This window comes from Botrytis fragariae (assembly GCF_013461495.1).
Source record: "Botrytis fragariae strain BVB16 chromosome Unknown tig00000112, whole genome shotgun sequence".
NCBI classification, from domain to species: Eukaryota; Fungi; Ascomycota; class Leotiomycetes; order Helotiales; family Sclerotiniaceae; genus Botrytis; species Botrytis fragariae.
The window spans coordinates 141,736-162,857 of record NW_023500997.1 but is presented as its reverse complement, the minus strand read 5'-3'; the positions used below and the strand labels follow the sequence as shown (position 1 = coordinate 162,857).

General features: G+C 43.6%; 5 protein-coding genes across 5 annotated transcripts; 4 read left to right on the top strand and 1 right to left on the bottom strand.

Annotated features, from left to right (window-relative positions):
• Nucleotides 1-602: 602 nt before the first annotated feature.
• Nucleotides 603-1,265, top strand: Bfra_007602 (putative checkpoint protein hus1 protein; the record flags this gene model as incomplete). Its single annotated transcript, XM_037337973.1, has 2 exons — nucleotides 603-758; nucleotides 831-1,265. 2 exons carry the CDS (start codon nucleotides 603-605, stop codon nucleotides 1,263-1,265), a joined length of 591 nt encoding a protein of 196 aa, XP_037190036.1.
• A 203-nt stretch (nucleotides 1,266-1,468) lies between these two features.
• On the bottom strand, nucleotides 1,469-2,050 carry Bfra_007601 (putative zinc finger protein atl6 protein; the record flags this gene model as incomplete). The annotated part of the gene is made up of 1 exon (XM_037337972.1): nucleotides 1,469-2,050. One exon carries the CDS (start codon nucleotides 2,048-2,050, stop codon nucleotides 1,469-1,471), a length of 582 nt encoding a protein of 193 aa, XP_037190035.1.
• Nucleotides 2,051-8,460: 6,410 nt separating this feature from the next.
• On the top strand, nucleotides 8,461-10,559 carry Bfra_007599 (uncharacterized protein; the record flags this gene model as incomplete). The annotated part of the gene is made up of 3 exons (XM_037337971.1): nucleotides 8,461-8,559; nucleotides 8,612-8,692; nucleotides 8,742-10,559. 3 exons carry the CDS (start codon nucleotides 8,461-8,463, stop codon nucleotides 10,557-10,559), a joined length of 1,998 nt encoding a protein of 665 aa, XP_037190034.1.
• Nucleotides 10,560-11,058: 499 nt separating this feature from the next.
• Bfra_007598 (putative checkpoint protein hus1 protein) lies at nucleotides 11,059-12,340 on the top strand (the record flags this gene model as incomplete). Its single annotated transcript, XM_037337970.1, has 5 exons — nucleotides 11,059-11,140; nucleotides 11,203-11,308; nucleotides 11,359-12,137; nucleotides 12,186-12,265; nucleotides 12,314-12,340. The coding sequence occupies 5 exons, from the start codon at nucleotides 11,059-11,061 to the stop codon at nucleotides 12,338-12,340; spliced, it is 1,074 nt and encodes a 357-aa protein (XP_037190033.1).
• Nucleotides 12,341-15,276: 2,936 nt separating this feature from the next.
• On the top strand, nucleotides 15,277-19,743 carry Bfra_007597 (uncharacterized protein; the record flags this gene model as incomplete). The annotated part of the gene is made up of 2 exons (XM_037337969.1): nucleotides 15,277-17,855; nucleotides 17,919-19,743. 2 exons carry the CDS (start codon nucleotides 15,277-15,279, stop codon nucleotides 19,741-19,743), a joined length of 4,404 nt encoding a protein of 1,467 aa, XP_037190032.1.
• Nucleotides 19,744-21,122: the final 1,379 nt, after the last annotated feature.

Below are 21,122 nucleotides of genomic sequence, written 5' to 3'. Positions count from 1 at the left end.
AGTATGTAGTATTTGGTCTGCAGTCTGCAGTCTGCACTCTCACTGTTCATGGGGGCAAGCCCCCAAACCCCCATAGCTCGCTGCCGCTCGAATACCCACCCAGTTTCTATCGACGCATCTTCAGTGTCTGTCTCCTTGTATCCATCTCCTCAAACCTAGCGAATGGCGAATGAATACCGAAAGTAAGCTGAACGCAATATCACCCATATGGTTTAATGGTAATTCAATAGCCTAACAAACACGCCATTCGCTATTCATCAATCAATTCAATCACATAGACTTCCAACGAGAGAAGCTGATTTGTTACTGACATCGCGTAAACGGTACATAACCGCTACCTGCCATGGGAAATAAAAGAAAGGAGAACCAACGGATTTCCTACTTGTCCGTTCATTTGCCCTCCCTCCCCCTTCTCGTGTTAGAACATTGCTGCAATTTCCATAGGGTTTAGTCCCTCTCTCTTTACGGATTGCCAAGTGCCAACAACTTCGAACCTCTTAAGTTTCAATTCCGAATCGACTACTCGAGTATTCAAGTACTCAAGTACTCAAGCACCCAAGCACCCAAGTACCCAAGTCATCTCACATCCATTGATCCATCGTATGACGAACGCGTGGCAACCTCGCGCAGCCTTAAACGGGGGAACATCAGTCCCAGTTCCATATATACCCCATCCTGCACCTAATGCTGCTGGAAACGAAGAGACTCCAACTACAAGTTCATCTTCCAATATGGGTTCCACTTGGTCGTTACTAAAGGTTATTAATGAAAACTACCCTGGGGTTCTCTCCAGTCCAAACTAACATAAGCTAACATTGTTGTCGTCGCAGACTTTAATAGTACCAGCAATCATTTCACTCATTCTTTACCTTCTAATATCATTCGTCATTGTTCCGTTATGGAAAAGATACCGAGCGAGAGCTGGTCAGTATCTTCCATTAGATACCATCTCAACCCGAACAACAAGTTTACGACAACGAGTACAAGCCGCAGTGGTTAGAACAATATTTCCTAGTTCATGGAGAGCGGATTTCAATCGAAATCGAATAAGTGCACAGGATAGTATTGATTTTGATGATGAAGATGGAGAGGAACTATTTGATGTGGATGATAATCGACGAGAAGCACTATCGCTAGATGCACGACGAGGCAGAGATGACGATGGCAGAAGATTAAGTCGAGACTTGGAAGAAGGCTTCAAGGACGATAGCAGTGATGAAGAGGATGAAACGGATAGACGACTAAGTCGAACAATATCACGATGATAGAATTCCGGAAGATGGTTTGATGAGTTTCTAGTACTCTACAATTAATGTCTATTCTATTGCTCGAGAAGATTCTCGCATTACAAATAGCAACCATTTACCTTTCAACCAAGGAACATCCGCGAATGATGTGAAAACAGAGAACCGATCCGGGGTATATATAACACCTGACGCATATCTCTCTCCCTCTCCGAAGAAATCAATTACCATTGCTCCCTCTTCCCACTCTCCTCGTATTTCCGACAAAGCTCCTCAATGTCCCTCCTCAACACCTCCCTCGACTCTTCCACCCTCTTCCCCACAGTCCGCACGGTCTCCCTACACATCTCTCCCCAAACCCCCGGAAAATGCATCTTCATCGCAGTCAACGCTCTTTGCTCCACCTCAGCCCGTTTCAACAACATCTCCACCTCACTCTTCAACTCTCCCTCCAGTCCTCTACACCCCAAACACCTCTTTGGCATATCCGCCTCTCTCACACTCTTCGGCGCACTGCTGACTTCGCACGGTCGTATCAAATGTCCGCACTCCGTATACACCATTTTCCGTCGGCATTGCGGACAATTCTGATGAGGAGAATCGGTTTCCAGCCAGCGCAATATACAAGTAGATCCGAAAACGTGCGAACAGGGAAGTATATATGGGACTTCGATTTCTCCATCGCAGTGTGAAGTGCCGATGTCTTCATTACATATTGAACAGCGTTGAGGAGGTGAGATTTCAGCAGTATCAGAATACGTGGCGAGGAATGAAGATGTACTTGATGCAGGCTGTGGAGAAAACATCTTGGTAAATGAAATACCCATAAACATGAAGATGCTCGAGGGCGATAATGTGAAAAGATGAGCAGTGGAAATCATAGAGGAGTTCTGCTGAATGTGTGCATGCATATACTAATAAGCTAAGCTGAGAGAAGAAAAATATGAAGAATATATGGAGAAGAAAGATTACATACATACATACATACATACAATACGTAGAGAAATAGAATAGATCATTCGTCACATATAGTGAAAGATAATAATCTGGGAAAGTCAGAAGTCAGAAGTCGCATAGTCAGATAGTCAGATAATGATACAGTCATACTGAAGGCGCAGCGAGCGCCGCTCGTGAGTGCACTTTTCTTGACTTGACTTGACTCGACATATGGAATAAAGATTTATAGTATGGATGCATGTATGTATGTATGGATGGATGTATAGATGTATGGATGGATACATGGATGTACTAGATAGGGTAGGTAGTCTCAGAATTTAAAGTTGATGCGAAAAGAAAAAAAGGTTGGTTTGACTTGTCCGGATGATCAATTTGCATATGTGTGTGAGATATCCTTATGAATCATGTTGTTATGTTATTGGCATGTATGCAGATGGGATGGGAAACAGGGATGTAGGGATGTAGGGAAGCAGGGAGGTGTGGTATGGTATGGTGTGGTATGGTATGGTATGGTAGGGCTGATAGGCAAGGAAGGGAAGGGATGGGCTGATGAGGATGGGATGGGAAGTCTGAAATATGGTTGTTTGTTTGTTATTGTATGATTTATGTGTGAGGCGTGGGAGATGGATGGAATATGGAAATAGGATAAACATGAATCAGAATATTCTTGGATCTATGAACTCTGAACTCCGAAGAAATGGTCAAAGATAGCTTGTTGAAGGTATAATTATATCTGTTATCTGGTAGGTAGGTAGTTACTTACTTACTTACTTACGTAGTATTTACTCGATGCTTTGATATGTATGTCTATATCGTCGGAGTCTGAGGGATTTGAATTGTGGATAGATTTTAGATTTTAGATTTTAGATCGAGATTTGATGATCTTTTGATGTTCTGGTGTTCTGGTGTTCTGGTGTAGCTTGTGGTATAGCTTGGGGTATAGCATGACTACCCAGTCGACAGAGCCGCGTGAGCGTTTAGGGGGGTGGGTAGGGTGGGGTGGGTAGCACTGTCACGTGGAGGGAAGGTCATGAGATCATTTTGGAGGGAGGGGGAGAGTCATCGGGCGCGAGGGAATGGGTGTGGGTTGGTGTTAGGATAAATTTATCTTGTATTTGATTTTGATTTTGATTTTGATTTTGATTTTGATTTTGATTTTGATTTTGATTTTGATTTTGATTTTGATTTTGATTTCCAAAGAGAGTGCTGAGTGAAAATGTAAATGTAAATGTAAATGTAGATATGAATAATGAGTCCTTAGCTCCAACTATCATTATCTACACATTCGACACCCGACATCTGACATACTTCTCGAAAACTTTGTTCCTGGATCCTGGTGCAGATCTAGATTTCCGCAGATGTTCTCTTGTTCGATACGATTTGACGCGATCCGGAGGAAATCTCGTATTTCAATAGGTGCCTATTCGGAAGTGAGGCATGTGGCCGTATATTTTGACTGCGCCTTCCCTGAGGTTCTTGATGAGTTGAATAGATGGATGTACCCAGGTACATCGCTGACTTGAAATGTGGTAAGACGATCAAATCATTGTTCGTATTGCATTTGTAAAGAAAGAATTTAGATCTGGGGTAAACCTTGCGATTCTGTGTTATTTTCGCTTACTTATTTGAATCCTTTGCATATTGTGGTTATTGGCGTTCATTGTTCTTTTTAGCTTTGCTCTCCTTGTTTTTCTTGTAGCCCTATGAAGCGTCTGTGGTGTAAGTATCTGCATATTCAAATCGTCGGATTTCTGAATGGCAGGATCGCGGTCAATTTTGGAGTCCATGTTCAATATCAGAGAAGGTCTTATTATATGTACCGGGAATAGTGAGGCTTGTTGGAAGTAAAGCTGTGAGAATCTAGTGTTCTTCAATATGTATTCGCTCGAATCACTTTCTTACATAGTGGTATGGGAGTTGATGCTGAGGGATATATTTTAATATGATATAGCTGCCTGGAAAATCACTATGGGGGAAGCAGAAAGTTCTCAGATAATGGATGCCGTGCGAGTGTCCTCAGTCACTATGATGCTTTGTCTTGTCGTGGAAAATGTTTCCTGGTTGCTCGAATATATTTAAAATCGCTCATAGTATTGAACGAACTATTGGGAACATTTTCGAGAAAGATGACGGTGTTCTGCGATAAAAAGCTCTATAGCTAATGAACTACTTGATGTTGTTGAGACTTTGTCGATGCTGTAAGTTTTTTTGTTTTTTTGGCTTACGCTGCAATTCTTCGAACCTGATTTCGACACCGTGAAGAATTTATCATGTCACGCCGTGTTATTGCAAATCTAATAATTGGAGCAACTTGCTGTCAACTTGTGGTGCTCCAACGGCCAAGTTACCCCTGACTTCTCGCTTGGGTTCTATGGAAACCCTTTGTCAATTTCGCATCTTTCCTCAACTCCAATCATTTGCAGATTTTTATTGCTCCCAAGAAGCTCAAGCCTAGTAGATTAAGATCACTTGAGTTACTATCTCCTCCATCATATTTTGGGCTGCTGTTTCTCTTGACACTAAGCAACAACAACGCATTGTTTCCTATTTCAAAACAATGCCCACTTCTCAACTAAAAATTCTGAACAACAATAATCCATTATTTTCTCAACCCAAAACAATGCCTAACCCTCGATATAAATACTAGCAACCCCTAATCCATCCCTTCGATCCATTCATCCCCAGGAACGAACACCACTCAATAAACCTGAGATGCCTTTGCTACGCTATGTCTCACGCAATATCTCTGATGCAGACGCAGACTTCGGTCCTCGTTGCTTTGCTCCAGGTCTTGGAAGCCGTCAAGAACTCAGACACGGTACACGTGCAAGACTCAGGCGAGCATGCACAGCTTTGCAGCAACTGATCGCGGATGATGTTGGTGAGTTGAAGCGAGTGATGAGAAGGGGAAATTATGTTGTGATAACGGATCGGTTGGAAGTTAGTCCTGCTTGATCTTTTTTCTTTTCTCATGTTTAGTCATCGGTCAGTCTAGTCTAACATTTCGTATTCTACATTGTGCCATAATTCCTTGTTTCGGGCGTTCTATTTTTTGACGTTCGTAAATTACATGTAGACTTCCCAAATAAATATAATAAATAATCATATTCACCATCAAACTAAAATCCAAGCATTCTCTACATAATTTGCACAAATTGACCATTTTTCTCAACTCATCTACCTATCGTACAATAATTTAAAAATCTGTCTCTCTTCTATGCTCACTCGAAATTTTCACACTTATCATAATCCCACTGTCTTAAATATACTACCAAGTTGTAGAAGAGACGAAATTTGCCGCGAAATTTGAACGCCAACCGAATTGCCACACAAATCAGATTATCAGGCACGAAAATAATAATCAATAGGGCATTTACAGCTCCCAGAAATTCCCTCATGTGGGAATATTGGTGACAGTGTTGCATTTTCAGATGAAAGTCGGCGCATGCCAACGAAAATGTTCCTTAGACCCTGTAACATATTCACCACCTCTTCGTCCCTATCTCTTCCCTTTTCAAACCCCTTATTTGTCTATGACGACTATTCATAACTGGCCAACTTAATGAACTTCACATTCCAAAAGAAGTGAATTCGTAATGGTTAGATGGATGAGTATGCTTTCAAACTACCTCGCTTAAATGTTTCCACCTCTTGGCGCTCACAGTCTTCAGTTGCTTGTATTTGCTTGGGAGCTATTAGTGCTGCTTATCTCTTCTACTGAAACTCAGATATGCATAATTGCTCTTACTCAACGGTAGATTGAGCTTCTTTGCTGGCGATGTTTTGTTATACAGAGTATACACGTTGCCATCCTAGCGTAGACTCTCACAGCTCGATATATCTGCTTTCTAATCGTCCGAGAATGTTGTCTCTATTTAAATGCCACGGATCCACCCAGAATCATCGTTTTACATTCCAGAATCCAGGTTTTCAGTGTGCCCATCCTCCAGTCCCGCGTTCAGGAACCCCCCTCTTCCATTTCGCTATCGTTATCACTTGTCTACTAAACCTTTGAACGTTCATCGAGTCTCCTTCGTGTTAAGTATAGAGTATTCACCAACAGCTTTGTCTTAGCTTCCATAACATATCATTTTCACTAGGAACACTGATTCTAATCGTCTGGTTCCTACCTTGTAGAGTTCCATATTCTTCGTATTCAACGGAAATACTTCAATCATGACTTACCCACTCATTTTCACTACTACTCGGTGAATCCATCAACGAATCCAAGGCTGTACCACGCCAAGCACATATATGCTCGAAATCCCTCTCACCTCTCCGACATCGCATCTCTCTCTCTATGTAAGGATATAAAAGAACCACTTCGCTCACTATCCTCACTACTTACATACAGTCCAAAACTTTGTGCCAGAAGTGGAAATCGTCTCATAGCCCTCTGCGCTTCAAATACAAGCATGCAAGAGCTTCCTGGTATGGATTTGAACGTGTGAAATGGCGGATCGTGCGTTCTAATGAGTAGACCTACTAATCGGTCAGCCATCCCTTATTCCCATCCGCGGACTCAGGAGCTACAAGATTCCAATTTGTTCGTTTCTGACACCACGAGAATCTTCTAATATAAGCACAGAAGCCACGAACACAATATCATTGTCGCACGACCGATAACTCCATCTGCGGACCAAGTTTTCCTCCAAAATCGTGACTCTCTTCGAGGTTGTTGATCATATAATCGGATAAGCGAGGCTACTTCCCCTTAGCGGAGTGAGCACACGTTGAATTCCTGTTTCTGCCGCCATTAAAACCTTATTCTGAAGTCGATCATAGGCTTGCGCAACTGGCTGTTAGAAAACTATAAGCTTCATAGATCAAATTCTCTCAGAAGTCACTCATTTTAAGAGCTTTTTGTTGTGGTATTTTGTCAATTGTAAGTCTTTCGTCCACTTGCCATACTTATCCTCACTTCAGCCGAGTTATCTTTCATACCTTTTGTTGCAAATTCACAAGCAGCCTTGCCTCTAGGTCCCCAGCCCTCTTGAGTAACCAATCAGATAATCTGAGCTTGTGAATTAATCACTCGGCAGAATCCGAGAAATAAACACAGCTAAGCAAGTATCTTGACCGCCATCCTTCTCGACCTTTCTTTCATCTTCTTTCCCGAAACCACAGCAATGTTTTCTTGACATAGTAACACAACAACTTTTGCTGAGAATTGGCATCTACAGTTTCCCAAATCAGTGCTCCTCTACTCCTTGTTCTTTCTTGAGAACAGAACTATTTCTTTCCTCTATTTACCAAGATCTTTTCAATAATTGAAGTCTGAACCTGCGACAGATTTCCGACCTCAAAGGTTGTGGAAGACCTCTCAATATTGCTTCACACTTAACAAGAAAGTAGGATTAAACTTGGCGATACCTGCTACAGGTTTGCAATCTGTTTGCTTCTTCTTGTAAGTACTACTTTCTATTATCTTCTGAAGGAATTCAAACCTCAAGTCTCTCACTGTCTTGAAGTGTTTACTCCAGAGGACTTCAAGATTACTTTGAATCAAGGACTTGGCTAACACTTCTTCGCGAGAAAAAGTAGTTGAATAGTGCGACTATCTGCTATTCTATCTTTTAGATTGATTTCAATTATTGCTTCTTGCTTGGCATTGTAAGTACTCCTCCCCTTCTTCTCACATCCTTTCTTGAACCCTCCACCCTCCAAATACTCGCATCTCTCTATCAAGATTTTATTAATATCATATCTATATGCCTTGATTTCATCTTAACGATTACTGACAGTGTCTCTCTACAGAAAAGAGACAGCTAGTGTGTCCAGTGGTTGTTTCTTCGTTTACTTGCTGTAAGTTCAATTCTTTTCTTCTCCTTCATCACTTCTCAAGAATCCATGACATCACAAGATCTTGCAGCTGTTATTACAGCTGTTATTGACATTGGCAAGACCATTGAATTGTTAAAATTCATTATTGAACATTGACTAATATATCTTGGAATTCTTACAGCCTCACACTACCGTATAATCACATTCTAAATTGCTTTCATTTGCTCACTTGCAACCTACAAAAGATTCTTTCGAGACTCAATACAATCACAGATCTTCAAAGATAAATGTAAGTTGATTCACAGAGCACTCTCATGTTTCTGCCGCTAAGTAGATTTCAATTAGGTCGCGTGCCAATAAATATCGCATCCTGCCATCAACACTTGTCTTCTACTTAATCAGTGAGATTTTTGAAGAGAACAACCAAAAGAATACCAAAAGAATACCATAACTTTCTTCAAAAAATACCGCAGCTATGACTACTGTCAAGCCAATTGTTGAAGAGCGACAACACCATTCATGGGGTTTGTTGGTACAAGGAAGACCTGCTACCCCTTCCGAGGGTAGAGCTCAGGTAAGCTAGATCAAAGCAACATGAAACAGATCATACTCTAACGAGCTTTCAGCAATACACTAGAATTGGCTCAAAGGACACTCAATCACTTATCACTCACAATAATGGAACTTGTTTGGAGTTCGGCCCTTGGGTGTGTACAATTCATTTTGTATCTCGTACACTAGCTAACAATTTTACAGGACTTGGTCGACGAATTTGATGCTACCAAGCCCTTTTACCAACAAATTCTTTTGATCGATACCACGATTAAGGATATCCAATCGGTTCGAATTCGCCATAACGACACTGTTGGTGATGATATCGATGTCTTTAAAGGCTTTCGAACCATTCCTTACACCGGTGAGCGTCACCAGCACGTCTACCCAAACGGTGAGACCTACGACCAAGTACCGAGCTATTATGCGAGTGTTGCAAACACACCTTCCATGTACTCAACATCCAATAAATCAGATGTCATCGGCGAGGCACATCCAGGCCTATCTTCCGATACTAGATTTGGTGTTTTGGTACCAAGCCAGGATCGAAACGCAGGGCGTGGTGGCAACTCGCATCGAGGAGGATCTGATCGTGGAAGAGGCAACCAGCACCATGGCGAGCGTGGTGGTTACGCGCAGCATCTAAATCGCCGCGGAAGACGTGATCAGCAGTTTGGTCGTGGCCAGGGACAGAGACGTGGTGATGGAAGCGGTGATTGGCGCGGTACCTTTCGTAATGTGGGACGCGGTGGACGCCACCATGACAATGACAATCATCACGTATCTGTGCAAGATCGAGAGTCAATGAATGATCGTGGAAATGAGCAAATTTGGGAAAATGGTCGTGGTGAGAGCACTTCCAGCTATCAGCAAGAAGCTGGCCCTATGTATCCAATCTACAATGAAACTGATCGCACCTATCCTACTTCCAGCGAAGACAATCGTGCTTATTCAGCTTACGCCATCTACAACCAAGCTAAAAACCATTACATGGGACACAACGGAGACGGGTTTGCTCATGCTTCTATGACAAGTGGCCCACAAGATCCTGTCTACCTGGGATATGAGGAACATCATGCTGTCGCTCCTCCACCTAATGCATTTATGATGGGTCCCAACGGACAGGCAAACCCCTACTTTGTCCCAGTTGGCACCAACGGAATTCCTTACGCCGCTCCTGTCTTTTACCCATACACTCGCAACGCAACCGATGGTTATGAATATGCCAATAACCATTCAATTCTGTACTCACCAGAACCAATCGAGAACCACATGGGTGGCCATTCTCAACAATTCATGCCTGGTCAAGACATTGGTGTTGCTGTTCCTATGGGACCTGAGCACAGTCCTGCAAATCCACGTCCTCGTGTTGTTTTACCACCAACAACGCCTGGCATACAAATGCATGCCAGACATTCCGTAGGCTCTGAGGAATTCTTGGGTGCTGATATACAACCGCCAACCCCGTTTGGTCCAACACCCGGCCGTTCACCTATGAGAACTACCACGGACGAAGGCTCGCCACTTATGCGTCCTCGACGTCATGCGACTGATCCCACTCTCTCCTTCACTCCTTTGACTCATGGTCGATCAACTTCAGGATCTGGTACAGACTTGCGCCGTTTGGCAACAGGCAACTCTGGATTCGCAATTGCCGAGGCAAGAAGCTCTCCTAGTGCTGGTGCTTTTTCGCCAGAATCACCAGAGAATCATAATCTAAACTCGACAGCTAGAAGCTCTCCTGGCCTTTCATTCTCTACTCTTGGTGTAGTCGGCCCTATGGCAAGAACATCGTCTACCCATGAACTGAAGTATGTCGGCTACACTATTCAAGGTCAATCTGGACTGTCCTCTGGCTCTGGCTCACGTACGTCTACGCCAATTGCCAACCCAGGTCGCCACTGGTTTGGGGCCAGACAATTCGTCCCAAGTGGCAGTAGATTGTCCTCTCCTGGCATGGCCAGCCCCGGAGCTACTAATAGAATCTGGGCGGAGTCAAGATCCGAGAATGGACAAATTTAAGCGGGCAGATATTGAAGGAACTGGTGGATGGATGTGGAGGAAACGTGGGGTAATTGGAGATACCACGGTATCAGGAAAGGTTCATGGTAATGAAATTGGCGAACAGGGAAACTATACTCGAATAGTAGTTGACGAGTCTTTATAGTTGGGGTCTTCCCCGACTTTCACTTTGTCGTCTATTTAAACGGTGTAATGGCGAAGGGTAATATGGCATCCGAAGACTTAGTTAGACAGCGAACATCTTGTGAATTCGAAGTCAACATCGACTGTTTACTCAGCCGACCGCTAATTGATAGTCATGTTTGATTTCTACTATGGTCCGGTTGCAAGTAGTTTCACAAGAATAAATAAAATTGTTTTTTTGAAAAATTGTGGCTCCCTTTTGATCGATGTGAGACGGATGAGGCTTGTAGGAGGCAAGACCAGGAATGTAGTTTAGATGATTAGTAAGCACATCTCTTATCCGGTCCTTCCTTATCGAAGCTCCAAGCTTCCAAAAATGTTGAAGGCAACAGCGAGCTTCAAATATTCAGAATGCGGTTCAAGACTTCTGTTAGGAATATTCAAACGTTCAGTAGTAAGTGAAATGTTTCGGAATTCCTTCAGAGACTTCAGAGGAGTTTAGTAGCTTACGAAACTATAGAACTTACAGCATCATTGTCATCACTTGGTAAAATAGCTTGGGTGCGTCTTGACGATAATGGAGTACGATTCACAATCATTCCTGAGACAGGAACTCAAGTTTGGGCGTAAGTATTGCCTCAATCACAGTCTGGGTTATAATGCTGACCTTGAGTAGGTCTCTCGCGATCGATTCCATCTTTGAAGACTACACAATTCAATCCGCCGCTCCAGATAATACAATTAATATAGAATTACCCCTCCCACCCCTCCATCGCGCTCTAAAATCCGCAATCAACGCGTCATCTGCTTCGATACGACTTACAAAACGAGATGGTATGCCAGTCTTATCTCTTACAGTTATTACAAATACAATGATGCACGGAAAGAGTGCAAACTTTCTTGGTGGCGAAGGTGCACGAGCAGATCCATTTGGCGAAGGTTTCCGGGAAGAAAGTCTTGATGCGAACATAAGAAGAGATAGAGAAGCCATTGTCACTCAAGATATACCAATACGTATCTTGACGGCAGACAGCGTCGAGGGAATACATGAACCAAGAGTTAGGGATCCAGATGCGCATATCATGTTACCTTCATTGATACAACTGAAAGCTATCTCGGAACGTTTTACAAAACTCGCAATGGCCACTGCATCCGGCGGAACTAGGGGAGTAAGTGGAGGGAACATACCTAAGTTGGAATTGAGCGCAAATATGCATGGAAGTCTAAGGTTGAGTATTGCAACAGATGCATTGAATATCTCAAGTGTTTGGACAGGTCTTAATAATCCGGAATTGGATCCAAGACAATTGGAGGATGGTGATGATGAAATTCAAAATCATCCAGCTACAAGACTTAAAGCTGCTGGTCCAGATGCTTGGTCAACTGTTAGAATAGATGGAAGAGATTGGGGAAAGGTACTTAGTGTTGGAAGACTTGGTGGAAGAGTAATTGCATGTGGGTATTGAAGATCTCTATGTTAATGATTTTTGCTGATGACTATAGGTTTCGTCAATGACCATGCATTGATCTTATATGTGTACCTCGACAACTACGATGATGGCGGAGATGAATCTGTTTTAACGGTATGGCTTGCAGTTTCTATCATTGCTGACATTTCTAACGTTTACTAGTACTATATTTCCTCTTTCAGTGCATAAATTATTAACAAGAGCATGAAAAATATAATTTTAGCGGTGGCGTTTGGGTTGATACCACATTTTGCATTGAAGATTTGTATAGCAAGAAATTGTACGATTGAAATTTACGGGACATAGCTTCATGAACATCAATAAAATCTTCAGTCTTAGTATATTCGTATCGGTGTATTGCATGTGTGAATTTGAGATTTCATTCCTATGCTCCCTGTTATAATATCCAGTCTTACATCAGGCATGCGGCCGTCTCTCTCATCCATCCCGCCAACTTTCCCTCACACTTCTTTGTGCCAGCTTACAAGAACCTCCTCACTTCCTTTTCCAAGAAACACTCCTAGAAAGGTGTTTCCAGATACAGTCAAAGTGTGTCTACACCATCCATCGAAGACGTTCGATGCCATAGCTCCGTCAGAGCAAGTGCGTCTGACAATCATTGTCTTTTTGGTTGGTGCTTTATCGTATTTATTGCTTGCAGTATTAAGAGCCCTGGCTGACCCAGGATGTGAATGAGTCTTGCAAAAAAAATTGACAGGATGAAGATCCAATCTGGATATTCTCAGAAGAATCTCCCAAACTTCATTCGAAAGCCTGGGAAATATTAGCTAGGTGCCACTGGTCATAAAACATGTCTTTCGTGTCTATAGTCTGAATCTCAAGCTCCGCTATTTCAATGATTACATCAAAAGATGGAACAACAACGAGGCCCATCGAATTCTCAAATTCATGCATGCAACGCACTCTTCCCATCTCCCGTTTTTGTGCGTCAAGCTTTTTTCAACTTCAATTATTATTCTGTTGCGGGCATCGCCGAGAAGTTGCTATTTCTACGTGAGAGCGAGATTTGGATAATTGCAAGCAGTCTGCATTCCAATTTTCCTCCAGCTTTTTGAGGAAAAATGCACCACACTCCGCTAATTTCATCAATAGTGAAAGCCTAAAGTATCAACAGCACTTGATATATAACGAGGAATGTTTGTTAGTACAATGCTATTGTGTATGAATGACTCGTCTGTTGTTTGCTAGAAGAGCTTGTGTGGCTATCATGCAAAATCCGCTATCAAACCAAGGCAGGTTCCCACACTATTTAAGGCGGACAAACTCTTATATCAGGTCGTTCTTCAACAATATAATGCATTGAGTCTTCTAGGTGGTCTGTTGTCGCTCCTTCCTTATTTTCTGCGCATCGAATTGTGGGTTATTCGCCTATTTCGCTTAGAACCCTGGAATATTATCTGTTCCGAGACAGCGACCTTATTGATGATTAGTATATCACGGAATAAGAAATTCATGATATTACATTGTTTTTAATCAGATTCTAGTCCCTTGGAAAAATAGGCACCTGAATTTGTATTGATATGTAGGAGGCGCAGTAAAAAGATCGAGACGGCCGTAATGAAGTCTGTCAAGCCAGGATCTTGTTGGTTTCTGGTACCCCCTTAGACACGTGCACGTGCATCCGTTATATCAAATTCACGTTATAGACTCATATTGTTGTGTTCTATGGATTCATCAGGATGCGGAGTTTCTCTTTCGCAAAAAACCTAAAGGGAAAGAGGTACGACAGGTACCTAGAACGCATCTCAAATGGAGAAGCACCCAGCTCAATCCTCTCGTATTTAATTAGCCGAGTTCCTTTAGGAAGGAACCCTCGAAAATTCATCCTCTAGCAGTATCTTACACTCATTGTCCTCGTTTCCAGCCAATCAGTCACAGAGTTAAAGATGAGGTATGATCTGTGCAACATGTTAGATAAGAATTAATAGAAGAATTAATCTTCGACATCTCTCATTATACAAGAAAGGAGGAAAAGCAGCGAGCTACAAGCGTTTATTTCAGATGATCATCAGGTAATTCATGTTGTTACTGTATTGATATGGTCTGTACAAGTATGCCCAGGAATAAGTTTTGATTCTTCTATTGGCACGAAAGATAGTGTACACCAATGTAGTTGATTTGAGATAACCCTAAATATCTTAGTACTTCTTTATACAGCCTTTGTGATTCGGTGGAAAGTACCAGAAGCGAGTTTCAATTACATACGATTGTATATATAAACAGAAAAAGATTTCGACATACTCGAAAAGAAAAATTACATGCGCAGGTATTCAGAGTCAGTTGATTAGATAACAGCTAATACACTCAAAATTATTCTTTGCCCCTTGTCGACTCCTCGGTGTCGGCACATATAACAAGTTCGAGATTTCGATTTCTAATCTACTCAATCATTTTGGCGTAGAGGCCCTCTCCGCTCATCGACCCGTTATGTTTGGCGCAACAACTTATGCATCAAATTCAAGTTAATGGAGATTCGGTTTCCAAATCAACTCAGTACTGGCCTACCCGGCGTCCATGACCTTATTGATGCTGAACGATTCGTGCTAACCAACAGCATTTGAGATACCGCCCCATTCAACAATGGGAGCAGTAGCCGTCGGCGCACAGTATCTAAAACTCTACAGTATGCTCACCTACAGATACTGTCCATAATATGCACTCATACGGCCATTTTCCCGCGACCGAGGAACACCCGCGTAGAACAATGGCCACAACGACTTTGTGAGAACCGTTTCCTAAATGTCTACAGTATCATTGCCATGGCAATACATCCTAATGAATGAGGCTCAATATGAAGCCGTAGATAATATGTTTTGGATTCTGCTAGCGTTATTCCTGTAAACTTTCATTCATTCTTAAGGAATTCCTGAGACCCATCTTTTCGAAAAAACATTAGAAAGTTCTTTAAGTTATTCTAATAACCTTCAAAAGAAGTCTTAGATAACTGACCAGAGTACTATCCATCAATCAACAACTTCTACAAGTTAATCTTCATAAAACTTCACATACCCACCAGTACCCAAGAATCTTCTTTACTCTTTGGTTTTAACATTGCTTTTACCTAACTCGCCAAATCACAGCCATTCTTCACAACAAACATCAAAATGTCTTACCCAGACTATCTTGATGACATGGAATCTCAACTCGCCAGCTACTTAGGCGAAGATCCATCGACATTCTTCTCCAATGAGAATCAGACTGCTTCCGCTCCCGTAGATTCTGTAGAAGAGTCATCCTACGACACGAATGGCCGCTTCACCTGGGACGACTTCCTCAAGGAAGAGGGAATCGAAACAAACTCTCCTCCTCCAGCCACCTGGGAATGGAATCCAACAGAGGCAGATTTCTACAAGAATGAAATTGTTGCGCCTCCAACGGTCGATGAGACTAACCCTGAAGAACCAGCGCAGTCATCAAGACGAGAGGAAGAGGCTGGCACCAATGTCGAAAGCGGCAACACCAATGGGCAGCTGGTTGCAACAACTTCCAAGCCTGAGCTTCAACCGGAAGAAAACACGACCATCCCTAACGATGACTCTCTCTTCGGCGAAGACAATTCCGACAAACTTGTGTCTCCAATGCCAAATACCGGAAACAATTCGAACGTTCAATCTGTTGCCGCGGACGACCATCCTTCAAACTCCCTTGAGCTAGAGCAAGAGGAGAACATCGACAATAATGACAATGATTCTCTTTTTGGCGACAGCACTCCTGACGACAACGGCGTTCCAAAGATCAATGAGGAACATCAATCCAAGGTCGTAGCACAAGATGCCAACCGCACTCCCGAATTTGTGGCTGATAGACCAAAACATGGCGACAATGCTGCTTCTGCACCGATTACTCCAGGTGCAGATCAAAACAACACCAATGCGGATAATGAAAATGATTCCCTGTTTGGTGAAGTCGATGATTCTGGTCTCGGTGACGGCTCCCAGCCCCCACAGAATGAATCGCCAAGAGGTGACAATGCACCAACAGATAATGTGGATGACCTTTTCGGCTCAGAATTTGGGGCTGACTTTGAGGCGGAACTTGCGGCGGAACTTGAGGCTGAACTGAAGAAAGACAGCACCAATGCTGTAGCTCCCGCCGTTCAGAAGCACACTGAGCTTCATTTTCCAAAGCCTCCTCGGAGGGTGGCCAAATCTCAGGGTCTACATCTTCCAGATCCTCCACGTGCTATCGCTAATCCTCAGGGATTACACCTCCCTGCACCTCCTCGGAAGTCGGTTGCTTCTCAAGGACTGCAACTTCCAGATCCACCACGTGCGGTTGTCAATCCTCAGGGACTGCACCTCCCTGAACCCCCACGTGCTGTGGCTAGCTCGCAAGGGCTCAGCCTCCCTGCCCCTCCTCCTCGTGTGGTGACCGGCCTACAGGGGCTCCACCTACCAAGTCCGCCTTCGGCGACAGGTACACAGCAAAGCGAAGTCGATACATCGGCTCCAGAACAGGCTGATAGCCAAGAAGATGAAACTTCAAACAGGCGCCGCAGGGTTAGAACTAGCAGGATTCCGAGATCGGACATGAGCCGACCAAAAGGCAGGGGACAAGCAGGCAAAATCCTTACTCAACTCTCTGGACCAGCTCCTTCTAAGTTGCCAGAAGTTGCACCAAGCTCGTCTTCTGGAACTGATGATGCCGCTGAGAGAATTACTCGTTTACCTCGATGGGCCTTTGGTAAATACACCAGTTTTGGCAAACCTGTAGCTGGCAGCAGATATCAGAAGCCTAATAACTCGGCGAATAACCCGATAACTGTCGAAGAGGAGCCGCAATCTGTTGAGGAGACCAAGAAAGTCAATCCTGATAATCAGAATGTTGCTCAACCAGCTCCGAAAATCCCAGACGCTATCGACCTCACGTCTGATACTCAAGGATCCTTGTCTGCGGCGGGTACCGTTCAGGACAATCCAACTTTCGATCATGCTAATGGTCAAGAATCTACTCGTACTTACCAGAACTCCCAGATCCCTGCCTTTGGCAATGAATTGGAATTCATATATGGCGATGACCCGTTGCCAAATTCTCGCGACGAACTGAGCTTTCCGCCGGTTATGAATGATGCAGGCCCAGCTCTGCAACTACAGGCTAATCAGTCTCATACTTCCGCGGCTCTGGACATTGTATTACCTGTAGCTCCTCAGTATGGGGTTCCTCCTCGTCCTGCAATGGAGGACTTCTCGCTGTATGGAAAAGATCCATTAGTCTTCAGCTACAATAGCCATCCAGTGCAAATGCCTAGTGTGCATGTTGTAGGCACAGTTGCGTATCCATATGCCATGGGACAGACCGATGCACATGACTATCACCCTATACCTCAGCCAATTCAGACTGGCAACTATGAACAAGGAAGCGGGTATGGTCTAGGCGATGACATGGGTCAAGACACCTCTGCAGAAATAGGAGGTAGCAGTTCCTCAGGACTGGACAATAGTCGTCCCAAGAAGCGTACTAGTCATGAATGTGCCGAGTATGCTGACCCTCGAGTCTTAATGACGTACGGCGAATTCAAGCAAATATTTCCACAAGAACAAACACGTGGATGTTTCGAAGTCGCCATCCAGAATGAACAGGCAGCAGACGCGGCAATAGTTGCCAGGGGAGGAATTCCTCCTCAGAGACCGACCATCCGGAAGTCGATAATTTGCACCTGGAGCCAGGTGCAACATCTCAATCGGTAAGTTTCCTCGAAAGATTTATTTGAGCCTTGATGAATTTATTGCTAACTGATACTTCCTAGAATCCGTGCTGCCAATGGCGAAAAGCTTTTCGAACCCAAGCGGAATGCCCATAAACGACCGGAAGCGTTCAAAGAGAGCTTGAGGAGGAAGAGACAAGAACGTGGTGAAATCTCAGAATCCGATGAATCCGACACGGAACCAGAGGCAAAGCGATTGAGACTCGCTCAGGAACCAACGCAAATGGCACCATCACTTGGTGAACAATACGGAGAACGTAGTTCGCAGATACGTTCTATTAAGCCTGATAATCCGCAAGTATCGGCTGATGTATCGCATCTTCCTCCCAACGATGGAGCACTTCAGGGCTCTGTATCCCAGGGTAGGCCTGGTATCTCGCTCCCACAGATCCACCAGTCAATGTCACAGTCTTTCAAGAGAAAGATGGATACTGAACAGTGGGCGGGTCTTGATTCTGTGGTGCAGGAAACGGTTCCAACGGCCAAGCGACCGAAACTTGCCATATCTTCAGGACAACATGTTGAGCCTACAAATAACCATTCAAGAATGGACGGGTTTCAAAAGTACGTCTCAGAAAGACAGTCTGAATATCTGAAGCTGCGAGTGCCAGAATTAAGGGAGCTGTGTAAGACTCGCAAGGTCAAACATAGCAATGTCAATGACTTGTCGAAAGGCGGTCTGGTGGGTGTTCTGGTGGGACAGGATGTAAGCCGCCATCCTGTTTACAACCAAATGCACAGTCAATCCCAGGCTAGGTTTGCAACCAATCGGGAACATCCGATTCCTGCTGTTAGCAGAATGGGTGGAATGAACGCACCAGCCGTTGCTGTTAATCGCGCTCGACAACAAATCAGAGCACCAGATGGCTTGGGAATGCGCCAGGATCCACCCAGACCTAATTTTGATCCTTTCTATGCCATGGGGAGCAGTTATCGTCAGCAAGGTTCATTATTATTCCGCCCTACTGCTAGCCACAACGCAGATGGCCTTAGAGTTGTAGGGAATGGTAACACTGCCCAGCCATCGAGGAATGTTGGTCGCGCCCAACAGTTACCGATGAGTGGTAACGTTCGTGGCTTGGCCAATAGTAGTGGTCAACCACTAGTCAATACCAGACAGCCTCCAGTAATTAGCCAGCCTAGTCATGTCTCTATGGCAAACCGAGACCGGGGAAATCTGTACGCTCAATCACGACTGCCAGTCAGCACTCACAACAATGGTTACAACAATAGCGGCATCCATCAAGATATAAATGGAGGCCGCAATAGCCATGCCGGCGCCAACGCTCAGATCCCAGCTTATGGTATCGCTGGTGATTTTGGCACTGGCATTTATCAGCCAGCAGTTGATGACCGTCGGAGAAAACCCAGAATTGTGGGTCAAGATGCACCACGCAGAGTTCCTCGAGGCAATCAGAGGAGCTTAACACAGTCTGTAGTGAACGTGCCACAACCTGCGATGAACAACAGCGCAAGGCAATATACTAGCACTCAACAGCCCATGGTTGGCAGTGCCAGTGGGAATATTGAGATGGGCCATCAATCAAATACTCTTGGTGGCTCTCAAATACCAAGACCCGTCCACCATGGAAACGTGGGAGGCGATCCCCGAAGGTTCGTGCAGAACCATCCTCAAGGTGGCCTCTACTCGGCCCCTATGCAAGGTCTTTCTTGGGGGCCCAACAGCATGGTGCAGCTCAAAGTTCTCGGCCACCTTACTACGGTCTGCCTTAAGGTGATCTATTCAATGGGCAGCATTCTGGTCCTGCATCACCGGGCTGAGCTAGAGGGACCGTGGAATGGATTAGGAACAGAATATCTTTTTGCCAGGGAGAGTACTGCAGCAAAGAGGATGTGCGGGCTCTGAAAGGTATGGATGGCGAATTTTGGTATAGCAAGTTGATAGTTCCTTTTAGTAGTAGCTTTTGGTTAGAATTTTTGATACCCCATGTTTTTTATCGGAGTTTATAATACCCCGGAAAGTCTTTGGTGTTTGGGCATTTGGGTCGGAAAAACTTATCATTGGGAACAGGGTATCAAGTAACGCATAATTGTGGCTTGTGGAAAGCTACTTAGTGATATTAAATGAATCAATATCAATATCGATTTATGTCCTCAGTTGAAATACACAAGTGATCCAGTGAATTGTGATATCTTTTCGAAATGCTGATGACACAAAGTGGTCTGGATGTTAGCTATGTAATCCAATCGTGTTGGGTCATCATGAAAACTGAAAATCTGCGGGGAAAAAGCGAATTAGCTTGATGATTTCGATATCTTAACAGATACTATTATGGTATATATAATACATACATACCTACTGAAAGCTCGAGTTCTGACGCTTTGAGCTGCCAGCGAATGATTCCTCGCAGGTTCTATATTCGTGAGAAAAATGTGATCGATTGAACTTACCTCTTTGTGCCAATTTTCATGCCAGAAGCTTATAGATTCTCCTCTCCAAGTAGCTTCGGATTCATTCATGATCATGGATGATTCTGAGGTGATAAAAAAGACTGCATTGATTAACTTCAGTCAGGTGATGTGATTGTGCTTTACTTTGTGGCTGTGAGCCACAACAGTAAATGCATAAACTTTAGTCTTGAGAGGAGCAAATTACCCTTGACGAGTTGAATCAAAAAGATGATAGAAAATACCATCTTCATTGATCAATTCGAGGGTCAATAGAATGGAAAGTGGGATCTTTCAGATATTCCATGCTCTGAATCTACAAGTCAAGTATGCTGGCTTCTCAACATGCATAATTCTGTGATTGCCTCTTCTTCCTGTTCCTTGGTAGTTGTAACTTTCAAAACGGTTGATCTTTCATGACCCTATAAACTGTTGACATGATGTTATTTATATTAGAAGCCAAGGATTTAGGTGTATATAATACATCGGCTACATGTATTTACAAAATTTTACATGGCTCACTACTGCATTTGGCCTCAGTCCGAATGGCTATGAAGCGAAAATTTCGCTTCAGAATAGTAAGACAGCAGTATTGAATTATACACTAAATAGATCACAGTCAGACTAGATGAAAGGATGGCTAAATTATTAATTAGCGTCAAAATCTAAGTTGGAGAACATAAACACTAGCCTTTTCTTTTGCATAACGATTGCTCTCAATCCAGTAGCCGAACTTCATTAGTGGAACTCCAGTTGGTTCAATAAACTTGCTTCTTAGACCTTCTATCAAATTCAATCTAGCGCATATAAAAGAATTATATAAAGTTCTCCTTCTCA